This window comes from Saccopteryx bilineata, chromosome 4 (genome assembly GCF_036850765.1).
Source record: "Saccopteryx bilineata isolate mSacBil1 chromosome 4, mSacBil1_pri_phased_curated, whole genome shotgun sequence".
NCBI classification, from domain to species: domain Eukaryota; kingdom Metazoa; phylum Chordata; class Mammalia; order Chiroptera; family Emballonuridae; genus Saccopteryx; species Saccopteryx bilineata.
Genome location: NC_089493.1, coordinates 65,518,852 through 65,539,361, shown reverse-complemented (window position 1 = coordinate 65,539,361; position 20,510 = coordinate 65,518,852). Strand labels below are relative to the sequence as shown.

Below are 20,510 nucleotides of genomic sequence, written 5' to 3'. Positions count from 1 at the left end.
TTTTCATAGCCAAAGGTTGACCAAAAGTTATAGTGTGGGCTGAATGTGGGCAGATCTCAAATTTTATTGTAGAATTTCTTTGTTTTTATTGATACCCTACATATTATGTACATAAATTTTTTACTTATATACTAAGGCTTTTAAAGAGTGAAATATTAATTTGCCTTGTAAATTTAAACTGTATCTAATGTCTCCACACTTCACTTTGTCAAGCATCTATATATTACTCAGAATGTGTGAACAGTGTAGCAAAAAGTGTCAGCTACCAGGAGCTGTTTCTGAGTATGAAATAGTCTCACTGGTTGGGAACAGACATTCTAGTGATTCTCATTAGAACAGAGTTCTACCTGTATAACAACTGGACACCTTCACAAAACTACCACCTCATAACTTTTGTTTTGCAGTGTTAGCATTTAATAAGAGGCTATCTTCTACATCTTCAAGGTCAAAAACTACACGATGAAAACTGTGAGGTGAAAGTTTTGTAACACCTGATGGAAACTGGGGAGTGTTATTTTAGACTGTGAGATTACAGAAATAGAATTTCTAAAGATACAGCAAGAGTATTGTCTGGATGTGTGGAAATTTTAAAAAATAAATTTCAGAAAGAAATGAAAAACATGAAAAGTGAAAAACCAGTTCTTTTTAAAAATTATTTTCAAAAAAATGTGAATGAGAAACGACTGGCCTTTCAAGTTATAGCAGCACTAACGGCTATATATAGGGACATGCTAGCGGAAAAAAAGAAACTCTGAAGTGTACCATGAAGAGGAAGAAAAATACAATTTTTAGATTCTAAATTCAGCCCTTCGTGGATTTTATAGGTCAATGTATGACTTTAGAGAGAAAGGAAAATATGTTCTGTGAAAATAAGGAATGACATTCAAACTATTAACAGACTGGGTTCCTGTCCACAACCCCAATGGTTTTCTAATTATTCTTGGTCAGGACACATGACCAATACCTGTAGACTGAGTTCTGCCCAAACTCTAGGACAATCCTGACCCCCAAGCTAATCTATATCTTGACAGCTCAACTATCCCATCTTCCTGTTAGGTCATCTGTGGTGATCTTTTAATTCAGTCTCCACTACTTGCCCTGCTCTTTAAGACTTGTCTTATGTCAATAAATGGCTCTGTGTGTGTCATTATATTGTTATTCTAGGACTGTAGTCCAATGCTGGTACTCCTGAGCCTCAGAGTTTGAGGTCAGGTCTCCAGTCCCTCTAGTCCCCAACTTCTGTGAAGCCAACTCTTTTTCAGGGGCCTTCGTGCTAGGCCTGCTATTAGACTCTCTTATCCCCAATGCCTGCCCATCTGCTGAGGCACTCTCCTGATGTCTGCTTTCAATGCCCATGTCATCAGTTAGCCAAAGCTGGGACTCCCTTTATCTTGATGAAGCTGCAAGTTGCCCCTACTGACTGTCCTGACTGTCTCATATGAAGCAGTGATTCTCATGTTGACTACAAAAGAATTCAGGAGAAAGAAGAATACTACTTAGAATACTACTCAGCCTGACCAGGTGGTGGCATAGTGGATAGAGCATCAGTGCGGAGGACCCAGATTCGAGACCCCGCTGAGGCTGCCAGATTGAGCGCGGGCTCATCTGGTTTGAGCAAAAAAGCTCACCAGCGTGGACCCAAGGTCGCTGGCTTGAGCAAGGGGTTACTCGGTCTGCTGTAGCCCCATGGTAAAGGCACATATGAGAAAGCAATCAATGAACAACTAAAGTGCTACAACAAAAAACTGATAATTGATGTTCCTCTTCTCTCTCCGTTCCGTTCTGCCAGTCAGTCCCTATCTATCCCTCTCTCTGATGCTTTCTCTGTCTCTGTAAAAAAACAACAAACAAACAAACTACTTAAAATAATTACCGTATTTCCCCATGTATAAGATAAACCCTTTTTCAAAAAATTTGGGGTCTAAAAACTGAGTGTGTCTTATACAGTGGTTGTAGACTTTTTTATTTGCATTTCCCGATTTTTCACATTTACCTTTTTTTCAAATTTCAGGCCTCAAAATTAAGATGCATTTTAACATGGGAAAATCTTAGACATAGGGAAATACGGTATAACCCCACCATCTGCCTGGCGCCCACCAAAGGAAGCACTATAAGACAAGCAGAGGCCTCATGAGAAAGGTGTTCTTAGAAGCAGCAGATGCTAAGCAGCCTAACACCCAAAGGCTGCTGAAGAGAGGAGCCCTCATTTCTTTTGAGCTCCATTGAAGCAAACAAACTGGGAGTAAGAAAAGAAGGAGAATGTTATGGAGTTTATAGAGTATAGACTGATAAACTGTTTTTAATTTTTTCTAATACCTTTCAAGTATATACCTGCTAGCTGCAGCACATTACTGTATCTTCTGTTGTACTGTAATCTAACCTTTCTGCTTACAATTAAAACTACATGTGTCTGGTATGAGAAAATGTTCAGTAAAAATGTTATTACTTGGGAGAGTTAATATTTTTTTATAAAACTTGCCTGGTTCTTATAAATATCCTGGATATTAGATAAGTCACGAATAATTATTCACACTTTATAGAGGAGAAAAGAATGAGTAAGGGGGTTTAAATGGTTTGTCTAAGGCCATAGACTTGCTAGTAGTTGGCAGAGCTGAGAAAGCATTCCAAACTCTATAGTCAATGTCCTTGTTTCTATGTCACATTATTTCACTGAATGTTAACAAAGTGTGGATAAAATGTAACAGGCCAAAATGGATGGTATTTCTTTAGAGTGATTAATTATTTCTAAATTAAAATACCATGTTGCAATTATTTAGATTATTTCCCAATTCTTTAAAAATAATTTGAAATCCTTCCACCTCTATGCAAATATTACTGAAACAATATTAACTCTTTTAAGTGATAACATTTTTACTGGACATTTTCTCATACCAGACACATGTAGTTTTAATTATAAGCCAAAAGGTTAGACTATGGTACAACTAACAGAAGTTACAATGATAAGCTGCAGCTAGCACGGTTGGGCTTTGAGACATTCCGTTCACCTGCCAACACAGCCAGATCAATAGTATTTGAAAATCACAGTAGAAAGATGACAGCTCTGAGTCAGATAGCCAACAACTTCATCAGTATGTACAAGCTAAAAGAAAGGCCAAGGCCAATTGGGAAGCCCTAATTTGAAGAGTTCCCACTTGAGCTTTTGAATCTCCCTCCACATGTCAGGAAGACTCTAGACTGATTTTAGATTCCCTGACATGTGGGTTTCTTTCTTTCAAGGAGAAACAGGAGACATTTTTTTTCAGCAGCAAGGACTCAGCCTGAGCATGAAATCCCCAGACTTCTGGACACACCTAAATTGTGAACAATCCCCAAGTTATTTTACAATGAAGTTTTAAATACCCAGAAAAAAAAAAGGCAGGTGGGTTCGATTTTGCCCAAACTTCCAGTTGCCCTGGACCATTTGTCATTTGGACACGCACACAACACTGTAATGTTTGCTGCAGATGTGTTTGACTGCCTGCAGTGATGATACAGGGTTTTAAAAATAGTAAACATATAGATCAGGGCCCTCTAGAAATGTGTATTTCTTGGTTAAAGGAAAGAATTTGGATGAAAGATGAGTATCTACTTAAATATAGCTTTGGAATTTACTTCTTCCTTTCTAACTTAATCCCAGGTAACACAGTTCTGGTGCTCAGGATTCTAGACAAATAGCAGGATGTGCGATGTTAGCCTGCTGTTCTTGCCCAGCCTGAGGCCTTCCCCCTACTGTTAGCCATTATTCACCAGGCAATCTCAGTGGCTGCTGCTCAGCATCTTCTTTTTTTAATCGTTATAAGTATAGTTTTTGCATTATTTAAAATACAGCTGCTCCGAGAAGAACACAGTGCCTTACCTAGTTTTTTGAGTATTATCATTCAAACATTATGATTTGAAGCTTTACTGTATGCAGAAAATATGGTGAGCAATGAAGAGGTGGCTGGAGATAAAAGAGACCTTGATCTTGACTTATGAACAAAAACATTCACAACTGATAAAATAAAACAGGTGGACAAAGTGGCGGGGAGGGCGGAAAGGGTGATAAATTCTTTGTGAGTACCTAAGGGAAAGTTTCCCAGAGAGGAAAATTTGGAATTTAAAGGGTAAAAATTGAGAAAATACAAGGGGGAATATCATTGTAGGCTGAGAGACAACCTGAGTGGATTGCAAGATGTGGGTCAGCCTAAATATCTCCAATAGACCCTGGCCGGTTGGCTCAGTAGTAGAGCATTGGCCCAGTGTATGGAAGTTCCAGGTTGATTCCTGGCCAGGGCACACAGGAGAGGCGCCCATCTGCCTCTCCACCCTTCTCCCTTTCCTTCCTCTCTATCTCTCTTTTCCCCTCCCGCAGCCAAGTCTCTATGCGAGCAAGGTTGGCGTGGGCACTGAGGATGGCTCCATGGCCTCCCCCTCAGGTGCTAGAATGGCTCTGGTTGCAGCAGAGCAACACCCCAGATGGGCAGAGCATCACCCCCTGGTGGGCATTTCAGGTGGATCCCAGTAGGGTGAATGAGGGAGTCTTTCTGCCAACCACCCCCTCTATCCCTCACCCCCCACCCCCGCTTCTCACTTTGGACCAAAAATAAAAAAATCTCCAGCAATCCAGTGGAGAGGAATAGAGCCTGACTGGTTGTGTATTATAGGGAACAAAAGTGGAATGTCAGGGTGGAGCCAAAATACCGAGGCTTCAACATCAAGGTAAAGAATCTGAACTTCAGTTTAGTGGTAAAAGGGAGGGAATGGCCAAATGTGATCTGGTATAGAAAAGAGGACTCCAGGTGTAGTAGAAAATAGTTTTTAAACTATCTATCAAATAATTTTCTTAAACGTAAACCTCAGTTTTTAAGGACAGATTATTATTGTATCTAAATTTGCAGATTAAATTATCTGCCTGAATGTACTAAAATTATGATTCAGGCATTGTAAGGGAAAATATGATAAGGAGAAATCACTACCAAAATAGTATATGTAGCCAAAAAAAGTAAATTCTTCCTGCAAACTCGTGAAGAAACATTAGCATGTTCTCATCAGTCAGTAAAAATAGATTGTGAAAGATCTTCAAATATAGGACATATATGAGGAGTTGAAGAATTTAGAAAGTTTTTAATTGGAATTATAAAAGGAATGTGTTGCTAAACACGCAGACAATATTTATCCTGATTTCTTTTTTTTTTTTTTTTATTTAGCAGTACTATTTTTTTCCTCTTACAGATTATAATCAGGTCAGTAGTACTCTGGGTTTTTTGTTTGTTTGTTTGTTTGCAGTTTAATGAAGAATACAAAAATACAGAAAATAGCTATTTTTTCAAGATAAGATGATACTTTATATCTAGTCCTTTTCAGTCCCCATTCAGATGTAATAATAATAATGCTTTACACCAGGCAACCTTACATTAGCAAAGCCAATATGTTACTATAATGGATTGAAGATGTTACAAATATCAGAAAATGAATACAAATACAAATGTAAATGAAATATTTGAAACTATGTGGAGAATTATACTGCTGGCATTTAGAGTAGCAGGATAGTGGGTGATTAAGAAAGAGAAACTCGAGAACACAAGTTATTGTCCTCTCCTATGGAAATAAAAATAGGATAAAAAGGGTCATTGTCAGGAATGAGTTATCACATATAAAACAAATACAACAGTTTCTGTCACATGGAAAGCTCTTTAAATGTAGCAACAACATGGCCTGAGAACTGGCTTATTTTAAAGGAGGCCCTCTCCACTGTTAAACTCAACATCCCATGTGAACTAATGACCAGTTTTTTTCCTCCTTCCTTAATAAACCTTTTATTCTCTCAGTGAAACTACCTATTATATCTAATTATTTGCCCCAAACAATAGTTCAAATCCTCTAGGCCTTGTGCTCCAACCTTTTGGGTTTTGGCGCACAGCAACTTATCAGTATAAAGGGCATAATCACCCTAAGATTCTCCAGTATTTTCTGAGACGTCCCTCTGGGAAACTGCTAATTCTTCTCTCAAGGAGTTCCTACTGTGCATTTAAAGATGGAAAAATCACATTAAAAATTAGATAATGAGGCCCTGGCCGCTTGGTTCAGTCGTAGAGTGTCCACCTGGTGTGTGGAAGTCACAGGTTCAGTTACCAGGCAGGGCACACAGGAGAAGAGACCATCTGCTTCTCCACTCTTCCCCTCTCCTTTCTGTCTCTCTCTCTCTCTTCCCTTCCTGCATCCAAGGCTCCACTGGAGCAAAAGTTGGCCCGGGTGCTGAGGATGGCTCCAGGCCTCCACCTCAGGCACTGGAATGGCTCTGGTTGTAATGGAACAATGCCCCAGATGGGCCAAGCATTGCCCCTTGGTGGGCATGCCGGGTGGATCCCAATCAGGTGCATGTGGGAGTCTGTCTGTTTGCCTGCCTCCCCGCTTCTCACTTCAGAAAAATACAAATAATAATAATAATAATAATAATAATTAGATAAGATAATGATATGTGTTAACTTGTAAGACAAGACAACAGGGTAAGAGATGGAACAAGATGATGATAATTGAGGGCCCAAACAGTGGGAAAGCTTAGAGGAGTAAGCCAGCACTTTAAACTCAAGGGATAGGGAAAAGCCGAAGGAGTGGCCTTGATGGGATGGAAGGGAGCTAACAGGCGGGGTAGGAAAGACACCTTTTCCTTGGAGGATGACCCCTGACTTGAACATAATCAGGGAGGAAGAATTTCACCATAGAAAAGCATAAGACCAGCCAGCTAGGAATCAGTGACTAGACCATTCTACTTACCAAACTGGATTGAACTGGAGGCTTGCATAGTAAAACAGTGAAAAATGAGGTTTGGGTTGAAAGTACAGATGTCCTTTTGCATCCTCAGTGGATTCTATAAATGAGGAGCTGTTGATGATTTTGAAAGCATATGGCATGCCAGAGCACCATTTTAGCATTGGAAAGTTTACAGCAATGTGCAAGATGGGCTGAATGAATTACGATTATAGTAACAGCAATCAGTTATAGTTATTAAATGAATAAGATGATGAGGGTCTTCACTGGGGTGGTGGCCATAGGATTAGAGAGTGAAAGGTGAACACGAGTGACACAAGAAATGGACTCACTGGAACTTGGCAACTGAAATTGAAGCAAGAGTAAGGGAGGAGCCCAGGGTGACTCAGGTATCAGCCAAGTCTGGGAAAAGAATGGTTCCACTGAGAAAAGCAGCAAATTAGGCAGGCAGGTCATTTTCCTATTGCTCATTGGAGTTAGGTATGGTGGCAGAAACATGAAAATAAATATCCAGTAAAAAGCTGGAGGCAGGGAACAAAGCAGAGCTGGAGTTTGAGGAGTTATTCTACCAATTAAGCATATTTTCTTACAAGTAGAAAGATCTTTAGAGGTTACAAAGCTGTTACAGACAGGGTAATTAATTTCATCTTTACCACACTGCAGTCAGGCACGGAGGCTATTCTGTTCCCAGTCTACAAATAAATGAACTGATATTCTATGAGGTTAAATAATCTATGCAAAAATTACATAGCACAGAAGCAAGGTGGAAAATTACATTTTCTAGCACATTTCAAAGTAAGAGAGAGTCAAAGGTAAGAGGAGTTTAAAATCTAAGAATTGGAAATATAACTCAACATCTCCCTTCTGCTCATATAGAAAGATGCCATCTGCAGTGTGGTTGGCCCATAGTCAACTGGCCACCACTGAATGGCCAGTAATGAAACCTCATTAACCCAAAAGCAATAGCTCCAATTTTGAAGATGCATTATTGTTAGAAAGGTTGTCTTTAGATTGGACCGAAAATCTGCTCTCTGATACTTGTAGCTATGTGTTGGTTCTCCTTCTGTCCTTTGAAACTACTATAATGTTTCTTTTTGTATATGATAGCCCTTCAGACATAGAAGAAAACTATCATGCTGCTTGAAGTCATTGCAGCTGTTCATTAAATAACTTGTCCCTAGGCCTTACAAAATCCTGCTTGCCTACCTCTGCATACCCTTTATCTTACATACTTTTCATAAGCAATGAAGTCTAGGAATGAATTAGGAATGGCTCTAATGTTCCTGATTTGTTCTAACTAGTAGATGATATTGTTCTCTGTTGCTCTATTGCATTCTTTTGTCTTAACCTGATTACTTATATCAGGGGTCAGGAACCTATGGCTCACGAGCCAGATGTGGCTCTTTTGATGGCTGCATCTGGCTTGCAGACAAATCTTTAATAAAAAAAATAATAACATTAAAAATATAAAACATTCTCATGGATTACAACCCATTCATTTCCTACCGCTCATGTTCATGGTTGCGGGTGGCTGGAGCCAATCACAGCTGTCCTCCAGGACAACACCAAATTTCTATTGGATAATGTGTAATGTACACAGGTTGTTGTATGGCTCTCACAGAATTACATTTTAAAATATGTGGAGTTCATGGCTCTCTCAGCCAAAAAGTTTCCTGACCCTTGACTTATATTAACACATGATAAGATTTCATTAGCTTTGATAGCTTCCCCCTCGCTTACTAAATCATGTTGAGCTTAATAGTAAATAAACCTTTAGAGCTTTTTAAATTTTACTGATATTAAGCTAAGTCACCCCTATTCTGTACTTTGTAAAAAACATTTTATCATAAATAAAAGACATTTTTTCTCTTTGTCATCTGATCCTGTAAATTTTGACCCACCATTTCAGACTGCCAACACCTTTCTAGAGCCAAATTCTGTCATCCAATAATTTCAGCTTTGGCTCAACTGCACATTCGAAAAATATGCTTTCTGCCTTTGTCCATCCAAGTCTGTGGAGAAAATATCAGCCAGGACAGGGCCAAACATAGAGAAAATCCCAGCCAGCTGACATTTTATCCTTCCCAGCACGAAACAGCCAACTTCTCCCTGGTCCTCTGATTAAAAATTCCTTTCCTGAATGAGGAGGATATGACCTGTCCTAGTGGGTTATTTTGCCAATTATTTTCTGCTAATTTGCACCAGTCTAAGTAAAACACCTAAACAGATCAGAAATGTTTGAGGCCTATGGTGCAGGTTGCAGAGGAACAATAAGAAGTTGAGTCTTAAATCTTCATGTTTAGAACCAATGGAGGATAATTCACTCTCCACAGGCATAAGGGAAACATCGCAAAGGCTTTAAAAACTCCACATTCACAAATTCCCCTCTAAGACATTCTTTCCCCCAACATACTTACTATAAGAAATGAAGAGCAACTCAGCAGCACTGAGCTGTGGATAGTGGATTTTAATAGCTAAGACGTTCACTCCCACATATCAGCCTCACGTCTAGATCCTTCAAACCCAAGCATCAGCCAAATACAAATTCCACTCTCCTGCTCCTTCAAGGCTCCTGCAAAAAATCAACACTAAATGTGAAATTTCTGAATGACAAGGTGCATGCAGTGACTGCATCCTCTTTTCTCCTTACTATCTGTGCTGGGGAGATAAACAGACCATGCTCCTAGGAACATGTTCAGAACAGCCCTGGTTCTGAACACTACGTGAAAGTCTTCCCATAAAGCAACGTTTCATCAAGGTTACATTTGAATATAGAACTCATTTCCTTTGCTCTTTGAGTAAGGACCCTTTGGCATGTGTTATTTGTCTATGTTCACTGAATGGAGACTTTCATTCATAGCATCTTGCTTTCTTATTTTCTTTTCTAACATTACTACCTTCTGTCCTGGGTTTGTTTTGCAACATCTCCTATTATACAATGTACCCAAAGACATAGGCATCATTTTTGTCCTTACAAACCTTCTGTTCATTTACTATACTCCTAGAGCCTTTAGCCGAATTCAGTTCGATGTCATAACTGAAAACTCTAGGGAGAAACTTAGGCTTTCCTCAGAAGAAAGCTCATACCTATTTATGCTTTCATTTTATTATTAGTCCCCCATGTCCCAGAGATCTTCAAAATAATGCCTTCCTAGTAAAAACATTTCTTCCTATGCAGTTATCATAAGGGGACATGAAGAAATATTGTACCTAGTTTATGCCTTCATAGCCTAACTCAAGTTTCCTTCTTCCGTGAAGCCTTCTAAACCCTTAGAACTATCTGAAGTATAGAAATTCCAGTTATATTCTTCTCTTCTAAGATTTCCTAAATCATATTCCATGGAATACTTGTGTCCCCAAGTGTGAATAAATGACCTGTGTGATACGTGTCCTATATCCAGATAATTTTAAGAACAAGGTACAAGTAGTGCCCTCTTATCCATGGTTTCACGTTCCATGTTTTTGATGCTGGTGGAAATGTGGTTCTTGTATGAAGTTGCATAAAAAGCACTTTAGGCCCAGGCCAGATGGCTCAGTGGTAGAGTGTTGGCCTGGTGTGCAGGAGTCTCGGGTTCAATTCCCAGCCAGGGCACACAGGAGAGGCACCCATCTGCTTCTCCACCCCTCTCCCTCTCCTTCCTCTCTGTCTTTCTCTTCCTCTCCTGCAACCAAGGCTCAACTGGAGCAAAGATGGTCCGGGCGCTGAGGATGGCTCTGTGGCCTCTGCCTCAGGTGCTAGAATGACTCTGGTTGCAACAGAGCAATGCCCCAGATGGGCAGAGCATCGCCCCCTGGTGGGCATGCCAGGTGGATCCTGGTCGGGCACATGTGGGAGTCTATCTGACTGCCTCCTCGTTTCCAACTTCAGAAACACACACACACACACACACACACACACACACAAAGCGCTTTATAGGACCTGTGTTTGGAGAAGCTTAGGTTTGTATAGTAATATTTATTCAGTGTTAAAATAGAAGGTTGCTCACAGGTATTCAGTGTCTTATCTCCAACTGTCCTGCCAAGGAAAAAGTCCAGTCTTGTCTTCACTAAGCCCAGCATAAAGACCAATGTCCAGTTATCCTGCACAATGGTTTAGTCCATATCAAAGCTTGTCCAGTTCAGGTACTGCTCAAAGCCTGTACTTGGGAGACCATACAGGGCCCAGGCCACAGGCAGCTGCCAGCCCACGCATAGGATCAAATGGGGCAAGTGTGTCCCCAAGCAGGAAGGCAGAGAGAAAAAGGGCCAGATCTCTGTTAAATCCTTGTTTATATTTTCAGACTGGGAAGGTCTAGCTTTCCTTAAGCCACCCAATCAATTTCTTTAAAATTTCACGAGCTTGCGTTGGTTCCTCCCACTAACCAGTTCTATCCTTCTTCGAGGCTAGACTGACAAGCCTCTGTAGTGACCATCTTGGCTTCCACAGAGTATACCTTAAAGTATATAGAAGCACAGAAACTCCCTCCCACCCCATAATCTGAGTTTGAACTGGTTGCACCCTGGGGAATTGAAAAAACTGGCTCTTTTAAACATGCTTAGGGATTGACTCCTGAGGGCTGAGAGCAAGGTGGGCTCCTGGAATGTGCAAATTAGCTCAGGAACCACTTAGTCACTTAATAGCCTTCTTGGTTATGAGATCAACAGTCACAATATCACAGTGCTAGTGTTCAAGTAACCCTTATTTTACATAATAATGTCACATTGGTGTAACTTTTGTTACACTGTATTGTCATTATTGTTCTATTTTGTTACAAGTTATTGTTATTAATCCTATATGTGCTGTAAAGCCAGTGGCCATGGCCAGGGCCACCATCAGAGCCGCCCAGCCCATGCAGGTTTGCATTGGATTCGGACAGTCGGTAAAGAAACAATGGAGCCAAGAACTGATGGGCTGTCATCTTTTATTCTAGCTTGCACCCGGCGGGCAAGTAAAAACACACACTGGGCTCCAAAACCCACTCACATTCAGTGCTCACAAAGCTACTGACTTATCCAAGTTTCCTAGAATCAAAGGTTTCTAGCTCACCAGACTTATTCTCCTCAGTTCCCCATCTCCTTCCTTCTCCCTGCACAAACTCTGCACAAACTGGCATCTCACTCAGCACTCCGCCATCTTGGCTGCTTCTCCTGGCCACATGGCCTCTTTCTGCTCTCTGTTCTGCTCCCTCTGCTCTCTCATGCTAATTATCCCAGGAACCAAGAGAGCAAGCTCTCGTTCTGCCCCCATTTTATATTGTAGCTTCACAACCTCTAATCCAATATACAAAATAGGGAAGTCTCTAGTACAAAGTCACTTCTCTGAGGCATGATTGGATTGTACCACCCCATATCAAAAAGGGTGGGAAAGGCTTAATCCCCAAACCAAACCCCAGGCTACAAGGATTCTACCTGCCCACAGAGACACACATTAATATCACCTGGGCGACAGCCTCCTCGTCGGCAGCGCCGTCTTTAACAAAGTGAGCATAATATATTTTATCTGCCCAACATGTGCCTAATTTATAAGTTAAATTTCATCATGAGCATATATGTATAGGAAAAGATAGTATATATAGTTTGGTACTATCCTAGTTTCAGGCATTCACTGGGGGTTTTGGAACAAATCCCCTGCAACTAAGGAGACTACTGCGTGTTAATGAAAGGTTAAACAGATTTCTTTACCACAGAGGGTCTCAGAGCCTTTAATATGTTAATTATCATTGTGAATCTTTAAAACTATAATGTCATCTCTTAATTTTTATAGGCCCACCACTGCCAGAGACAACTTGAAACTTCTAGGCAGCACGAGTTTAGTGATGAGAATAAAATAATAGTAGCAAACAAGTATAGTTTTAACTATACCAAAGAAACATGTTTTGAGAATTACAAATACTCTCTTATTAAGTGTTGCTAGGACTGCTAGTGTTTCTCTTGGTTACCAGGGGAAGAGGGTTGAAAGGGTATCTTCTTTCTCTAATCCACTGCAGTGATTTATACAGGCACTGCTGAAATTTAAAATGGCAATGCTGATAAAATAATAAACACCAAAGATATCACCTCCTTAGGAACCTCTACAGATTCCTTTCCCAATAGAATTGTTTGCCTGCCCATTATCTGTATTTCAAATCATTTTTCTTATACCTGCAATGTATTATTAAAGTCATTTTGGCATTTTGGTTACATTTTCTACTAGATTATAGTCCCTTTGAGAGCAACTTCTGGACTTCTTTAGCTTTGTATCCTTGACAACCAACACCAGGTCTGGCTCATAGTACAATTTTAATAAATATTTGTTAAGGAATAGAGGGAGAAAAAACAGGCAGGAAGGCGGACCCTGACATCCACGCTCTTGGGGTGAGCCACAGGCCCATGACCTTGTTCTCACAATTTAGACAACAAAAATTATGGTTACCCTTATAAATGCTGTCACCCAGGGCTACTTTACATACACTGTTAAAGAATAGTTTTTAAAAGAGGATTGTATGGCCAGTAATTGCAGCCGTCATGGCCACACAGATGCAGATTCCCATTGGATTCAGTCAGGCAGTAGAAGAAACTGGAGCCAAAAATTGGTGGTCTGTTTCTTTATTGAAGTCTCACACTGGCTGACAAGTAAACACACAGGACTCCCAAAGCCCTGACACATTCTCCGATTCCACAACCAGGAGAATCTCCTCTAGTTTCTCCTAGAATCAAAGGCCCCCCACAAGCCTCAGTAGGGCTCTCAAAGCCCCTCAGCTCTGATTCCCCAACTGCACACCTTCATTCTCTCTGTTCTTCCTCTCAAACATGACTTCTCTCCCTTTGCACAAACTGGCTTCTTTCTTTCTTCACATACTGGCTTCCTCCCTTGTTTGCCTCCTCTCATATTCAAAACCTTTCTGGCACAAAACCTCTCCTCCAGTAAACATTAGCAAGACAATGGCCCTCCCAAGCAGGTAGGTAATTTGCAATTTCACAGATCACTTACCTGGCGCTGCCCTGTGCCATTTTTTAACACTAAAAGTGAGCAAACTCAAACAATACAAATTTTACAAACTCATTTGCCCAACAAGGATATAACTGTGGCATTCATGCAATTATAAAACAAGCCAAAATGGTATTTTACTCATATATTGAAGGAACTAGTAAGCTCTTACAACCAACTCTAAGAAGAATTTCAAGAACCACACATATGAATAAGCAATAAGAAAGCTTAAGTAATTTACAAATAGAGGCAAAAGGTTTGCCCACAGAACAATGGTCAGTTGTGTCATACCAGCAAATAATTGATTTGCATTTCTATGAAAAAAAAACCCATCATTTACATTATTACTCATTTTCTACAATTTAGAGCTCTATATAGCTTAAAGACAATGAAAAGCAAAGATAACCCAGATGGGTATACTATTGAGAACACACGCACTAATCATTTTTTCCCATTTCAAAGTCTTTCACAATCTTTGCTGACAGCTCTCATTTTTCCCAAAGGATAGCAAATACCATTATAGTTGCTTATTATTATTATTCTTATACATCTTTCAATTATAATCTCCTAGCACTTATGCTTGAGCTTAATAAGACTGGAGTTTGTTAGAAACACATAAAGAAAATGCATTTTTTCTCGGAGATCTTGCCTGTTTTTCATTCAATGTAACCCACTGCTGTTTACTAAAGCAGTGGTGAGTTATTGCATCCATGACTCCTTTGTTCATACATAAACGGACCCCCAGAAAGCACCCTCACTGGAGCAGTCCTCTTGGAGAAATGTCAAGACCAAACTAAACCGTTCTCTTTCAACAACTATTTAATATTTTTCCACCTTTTCATATCATATTTTATAAAAAAAAAAAGAACGATCATATATTTTTTTTCATTCACCAAGGCACCTAAAACAATTCTGGAATCATAGTCCTCAATAAATACTTTCTACTTATAAAAATATTTTAATTTAACATTTTTATAAGAAGGTCAAAGTATAAAAATAATTTTAAATGTTATATCTTTGTCCTTTTTTAAAAAGTAAGAAGAGGGTTTTTTATTTTGTTGAGATTTTAAGTAGCCGTAGTTTTTTCTCTTTGGAGATGATGTCTGTAACTAGAGCAATCTTTTTTCAGATTATATCCCCGTTGCCTCCTTTCACTGGCCCATGCCCTGAATCTTTTCTACATTATCCAATTTAAAGTGTATCAGATGTCTACAAATGTACAATTTTTACTACATCTCATAAATAGGGGAGAAAATTGAGATAATCATAATTTTTTGGTTCACTGTAATGTTTTAGCTCAGAATGTTTTAAGGAGTGGGATAGAGGGATGACACATATCTATTTAAGAGCATATATCAAAATTATTTGTTGAGTTTTTTAAAAAAAATATGTCATTTTCCAGGAATATGAACCATACATAATGAGTCGTGTCACAATGAATGTGTAATTTAGCATTATTGGTACAGAGAGAGAGAGAGAGAGAGAGAGAGAACCATTTATCTAACATTATCAGATTATAAATAGTATAAATATATTATCATCTCTAAATGATTGGGAAAAAAAACTTATAGTTCTATTACATATCTCTGCATGTTCTGCTTTCCAACAAGATATTGTGCGTAATACTTGAAGCATGCAAAATGCTAACATCCTCCAATGATCATATTTGTTGTCAAAGAGCTTACATTTTCTCTATTATCTTACCTATAATTGTTGTAGTATTTTGAGTTTGTTGGATGACATTAGCAAAAAAAAAAAAAGTTAATAACCTATATGGTTTATTACATTTATCAGACACAAGGTTCAGGGGATGTTGGCTTTCTAAGGACCACTCCAGTTCTTTAGGTTGGCATTTTAATGTCATTACAGGGTGGAGAAGTTGAATTAGCAGGTATCTGGCCTTGAATTACAAACTAGTGTCTGGAAATATGTGACTAAATTACATTTCCTTGTGAAGTTTTGCTAACCCTAAATATTTTTTCTCATTCTCTGGAAACAGAAGTCAATAGCCAAGTTGATTATTACCTAAATGTGTCATTCTAAACTTTAGACAGGGGTCTCAAACTCAACTCAGCATGTGGGCCACAGAGCAAGATCACAGTCGTTCGCTTGGCCGCACTAGGTCTACAAAAGGCAACTGTTACGCAACACTTTTCTCACTGCAGTTGAAAACAGTCTGCGGGCTGCACAAAATTGTTCGGTGGGCCGCGAGTTTGAGACCCCTGCTTAAAGGATGCTAACCTCAGCATCTTCATAATCTCATATGCTTAACTAAAGTTTTGAATGAAAAGACTTAAGCCTCAAGAATCTGGGGTCCGTAGTGGAGAACATCATTTCAAAAATATAGAGAGAGAATCTAAGTAGATGGTGATGACTTAGCAGTGGGCCTGTAGTAGTAGTACTTCCTTTGTACCCATCTTACTGTATTGATCATACTGCACTGTTCCATTTGAGCTTTACTATTACAGCAATACAACCTGTCCTCTAGCATTATTTTAAAATGCTTCTGCTTACATAATTTATTTTCTTTTTAGCAATACTTTCATGCAGGAGGAAATGGCCTCAAAAAGAATTTCTTGGAGAAAAGCCCAGATCTTCAGTCCCTGAGATATGCTCTCAGTCTTTATACTCAAACAACAGATGCCTTGGTAAAGAAATTCATAGACACTCAAACCTCACAGAGTAAGTAACACATTGGATGTAAGAGTAAAATAAATGCCTAACTAAAATTCAACATAAAAATTATTATAAATAGTATTAATGATTTTTGCTATAGTAAAGCAATAAGAATAGAGGATATGGTTAATAGAAAATTACTTTTTTAAACATTCCTAAATTATAATTTTATGAATCATTTCAATAACTCTAGGGGATGCTTAATACTAAAACTGTATAGAATGTTTGACTTATTGTTGATTCTAACTTTATAAAATTTAACAAAATTTAGTTTAACATATTTATTACTGTGATATTCTCTTCAATTTAGTACAAAAGACTCAGTGTTTGCTGTTCTTGGTAACTCCCCCCAAAAATGATAGTAATTCCCTAAATTCTGATTTCAAATGTAAAATCTCCTGGTTTGGGGTTTCCAGAAGGGAAATATCAGTTTATCTTAATTTCATTTTAGGAAAATTTTCAACTTTTACTTTAAACTGGGCCAAGCATTAAGTATTTTATTTAAAACTCAGGTCTGTTTCACATGGCGAAGATGCCACCTCATAAACTTCTAGGATATTACTGTGAAATAACCTTCCTTTCAAGTTGTTTTGTGACTTATTAGATTTTGGTAATTATGTGAACTTCTGGTCTGGCATTTCTGAGAGATTATTGAAAATGTCAGCGTGAGTCGAAAAGAATCAAATGCAACGTTGAGAGCAGGCTGCTGAAACTCGACAACATAATCAATCACAACACAGAAGTCATAAATATAAATAAGGGGATATGGTCTTCATTCATGAGAGGTTCTCAGAAAGGAAAGACTAGAGACATTTGTTTTCTGTACTAAAAACTCTCTGTACTTATTTGTGTTTTTTCATGGATATTTAACATTTCTAACTACACCAAAGATAATGCCAAGGTGAAGTGGTATGTAGGTGCTTGGCCTGTCTTTAATGCTTTGTGCTTCCTGATAATGCCCAATTAAATGTTACAAATCCTTGTTATATATAGTATGCAAACCCAGCATACATCTTGGGATGGTTCCCGAAAGGGGAAGTAAACTGAGCTCATCAGGGCTTATCGAGAAATACAGAAATATTCAGAACATTAATCCCTGAATCCATGATCTTTCAAGGTTTTCGGAACTTTATAAATATTGATGCAATGCTAGCACATCATATAGATAGCGTTGTAGCTTTATTCCCAGAGAATGTAAGTATATAAAACCTGCTTTCCTTTTATAAGTATACATTTAAGTGTACATACAGCCCATATTTTAGCATAGATTCACACCAAAAAACTGCATATGTATATCAATTTTGGGATACGGAATTTGGCACACATATTTTTTAATAGTATGTGTTGTATGACAACATTAAAAATATACTGGATTGTGGGATTACAATCACAGTAACCACCTGATTTACCATAACTACATTTCAATCTTGGTCTTTTGCTTGTTTCTTTTTAATGTTTATTTTATTGATTTGAGAGGAACAGGAACATCAGTCTCTTCCTGTATGTGACCTGACCCCTGACTGGGGATCGAACCAGCCAGCAACCTTCTGTGCTTCAGAACAATGCTCTAACCACCTAAGTTATGTGGCCAGAGCTTCCCTTGGTTTTTTAGCTTTCCTTTTTCTGGTTTTGTTCAGTATGCTGCTTTTGTTTTTCTTCGTTTCGGCATAATTAAAATTGGTAAGACATAGATATGATACAGCTTTGCATTTTCTTTAATAGCTGACTTCAGCCCAGCTCTGTGGAAATTTAGCCCAACTACCTCATCATCCCCACAACTGTCCCCAACCAGTCATGATCGGGTCCAACATACCTGCGGTGTGAAGGGAGGGTGATGCGCCTTTTGCTCCCCATCTCTGCCCACCTCTACATCCCTTTCTGCTATAGCAGTTGAGGGGGCAGAAACTAAATGAGGGAAGGGAGATATCTTCAATGTCCTCTGTGTGGTTGTCGCTAAATGCTGGCTTTCTGAGGGGCCCGGTGTTAGGGACCATTGTATTTGCTAATCTCTTGGGTGAGCAGAATTTGTTCCAGCTCCCTTCAGGGACCCCTCAGTGACTGCCTCTGCTCCTAGTGGCCAGCCCTCGGGAATTAGGTCCCAGCAAGAGGGCTGAAAAACAGCTTCCTCCTGTAGGATCCATTTGAGCCATAGAAAACCTCATTCATTCTTTTCACATCTCTGGTGATAATGGGGGATTCCCTACTGTCAACTGCCATCTCTCTACAGTTCTCCACCTGCTCAAATAGATGTTTATATTTCCAAATTGGAGGAGGTTGGAGGGAGAAATACAACTACCTAGTATAACAAACCATTGTTCAATCAAAAATTGAGGCAAGCCAAATTCTCATAACTGGTGAAAGATTTCTGAGTTTATATTTATACCCTCTCTTCTAATTTTATCATAGTCCCACCGCAATATTCATTATCATAGCCTGAATAATAAAAAATTAGCCAACAGTACCATATTTTTTAATTTTTTTTATTTGTTTTAGAGAGGAGAGGGGGAGGGAGAGAGAGAGAGAGAGAGAGAGAGAGAGAGAGAGGAGAGACAGAGAGAGAGAGAGAGAAGGGGGGGAGGAGCTGGAAGCATCAAATCCCATATGTTCCTTGACCAGGCAAGCCCAGTGTTTCGAACCGGTGACCTCAGCATTTCCAGGTCAACGCCTTATCCACTGCACCACCACAGGGTAGGCTAGTACCATATTTTTTATAAAAGAGTAAGTAAAAGGAAAGATAAGGTGGAAACTTGCTGAATATTAAAATTATGTATGGCACAACCAAAAAGAAAATATAGTAGAAGAAACAATCTTCATTTCTATAACTGATCCTAAAGTCATTGTTTATACTTATGACTTCCAAATGCTCCTATTCGGATCATGTTCCCTTTGCCTTCAAAGGAACTTCAGCTTCTAGAATTGTTAACTGAGAAACATAAAAAAGTTGAATTCTCAAAGGGTCCTATTTATATGGGTTTCTATATTCTTCTATGAATATTTGACACCAACATGTTGAAACAGAAGAACTTAGGTTCCATCCTTGGGAATCCTTTGGTACCCACCAGCAGATGGACATTTCCAGTTAATAGTAGAACCAATAATCCCCTTTTTACACCTAATTTCCTGGTAACGTAAGAGTCCAGAATGACCAAATGAGGTTCCAGTTTCTAGTGTAAAATTGTTGCAGTTATCCAAATAATTTTCTAGCACTGAGCACAGTACCAAACTTCTTTTTAATATAAAAATTTATATTTTCTTAACTTTCTAAATCTTATATTTTCTTAACTTTCTTATCTTTCTAAATGAGAAAGATAATTCTGGTGTTATGGTAACTTTCTTTTTTTATTTTATTTACTCATTTTAGAAAGGCAGGGGGGAGAAAGAGAGAGAGAGAGAGAGAGAGAGAGAGAAGGGAGGAGGGAAGAGCAGGAAGCATCAACTCCCATATGTGCCTTGACCAGGTAAGCCTATGGTTTTAAACTGGTGACCTCAGTGTTCCAGGTTGACACTTTACCCACTGCGCCACCACAGGTCAGGCATGATAACTTGCAAATACAACATTTGAAGTAAAAGCTAGTACCACATACTGCAAACCCCTGCTGTTTTCTTGTCTGAGGAGCCCCGGGAGTACATTCAGCTCCATTCAGAATGAACTGGGCTCCATAAGCTAATTGCTCATTCTCGCATGTGTTTTGCACAAACTCCAGAGTTCTTCTTTAGATGGATCTCCATTTTCCCTCAGAAGTCTGGCTTGATACCACATTCTTTTTTAATTGGATTTATTGATATAACATTGGTTAATAAAATTATATAGGGTTCAAGTGTACAATTCTATAGCACATCATCTGTACATTGCACTGTGTGTTCACCACCCCAAGTCAAGTCTCCTTCCATCACCATTTATACCCTTTTACCCTCACTTAACCCCCAGTCCCCTGCTTTCTCTTCGGTAATCACCATGCTGTTGTGTGTGTCTATGAGGTTTTTTACTTTTCTTTCCTTAATTTCTTCACTTTTTTCACCATATTAAAAAAATTTTTTTTTGGCTTTCTTCCTTTTATCTTTTCTCACCTCCTCAGTCCCTTCTCAGCATTTCCTGGAATCCCTTCGCAGGTAGACCATTTACCCTTGAAAGCTTGTCTCA

At 39.0% G+C, this 20,510-nt stretch overlaps 1 protein-coding gene across 1 annotated transcript in view; it reads left to right on the top strand.

The window, feature by feature from the left end:
* Positions 1 to 20,510, top strand: part of UNC13C (unc-13 homolog C) — a 665,319-nt gene that overhangs the window by 568,757 nt on the left and 76,052 nt on the right. Inside the window, exon 29 of the mRNA XM_066276244.1 lies at positions 16,228 to 16,375. Coding sequence (XP_066132341.1) covers positions 16,228 to 16,375 — 148 coding nt within the window. The remainder of the gene's footprint in view (positions 1 to 16,227; positions 16,376 to 20,510) is intronic.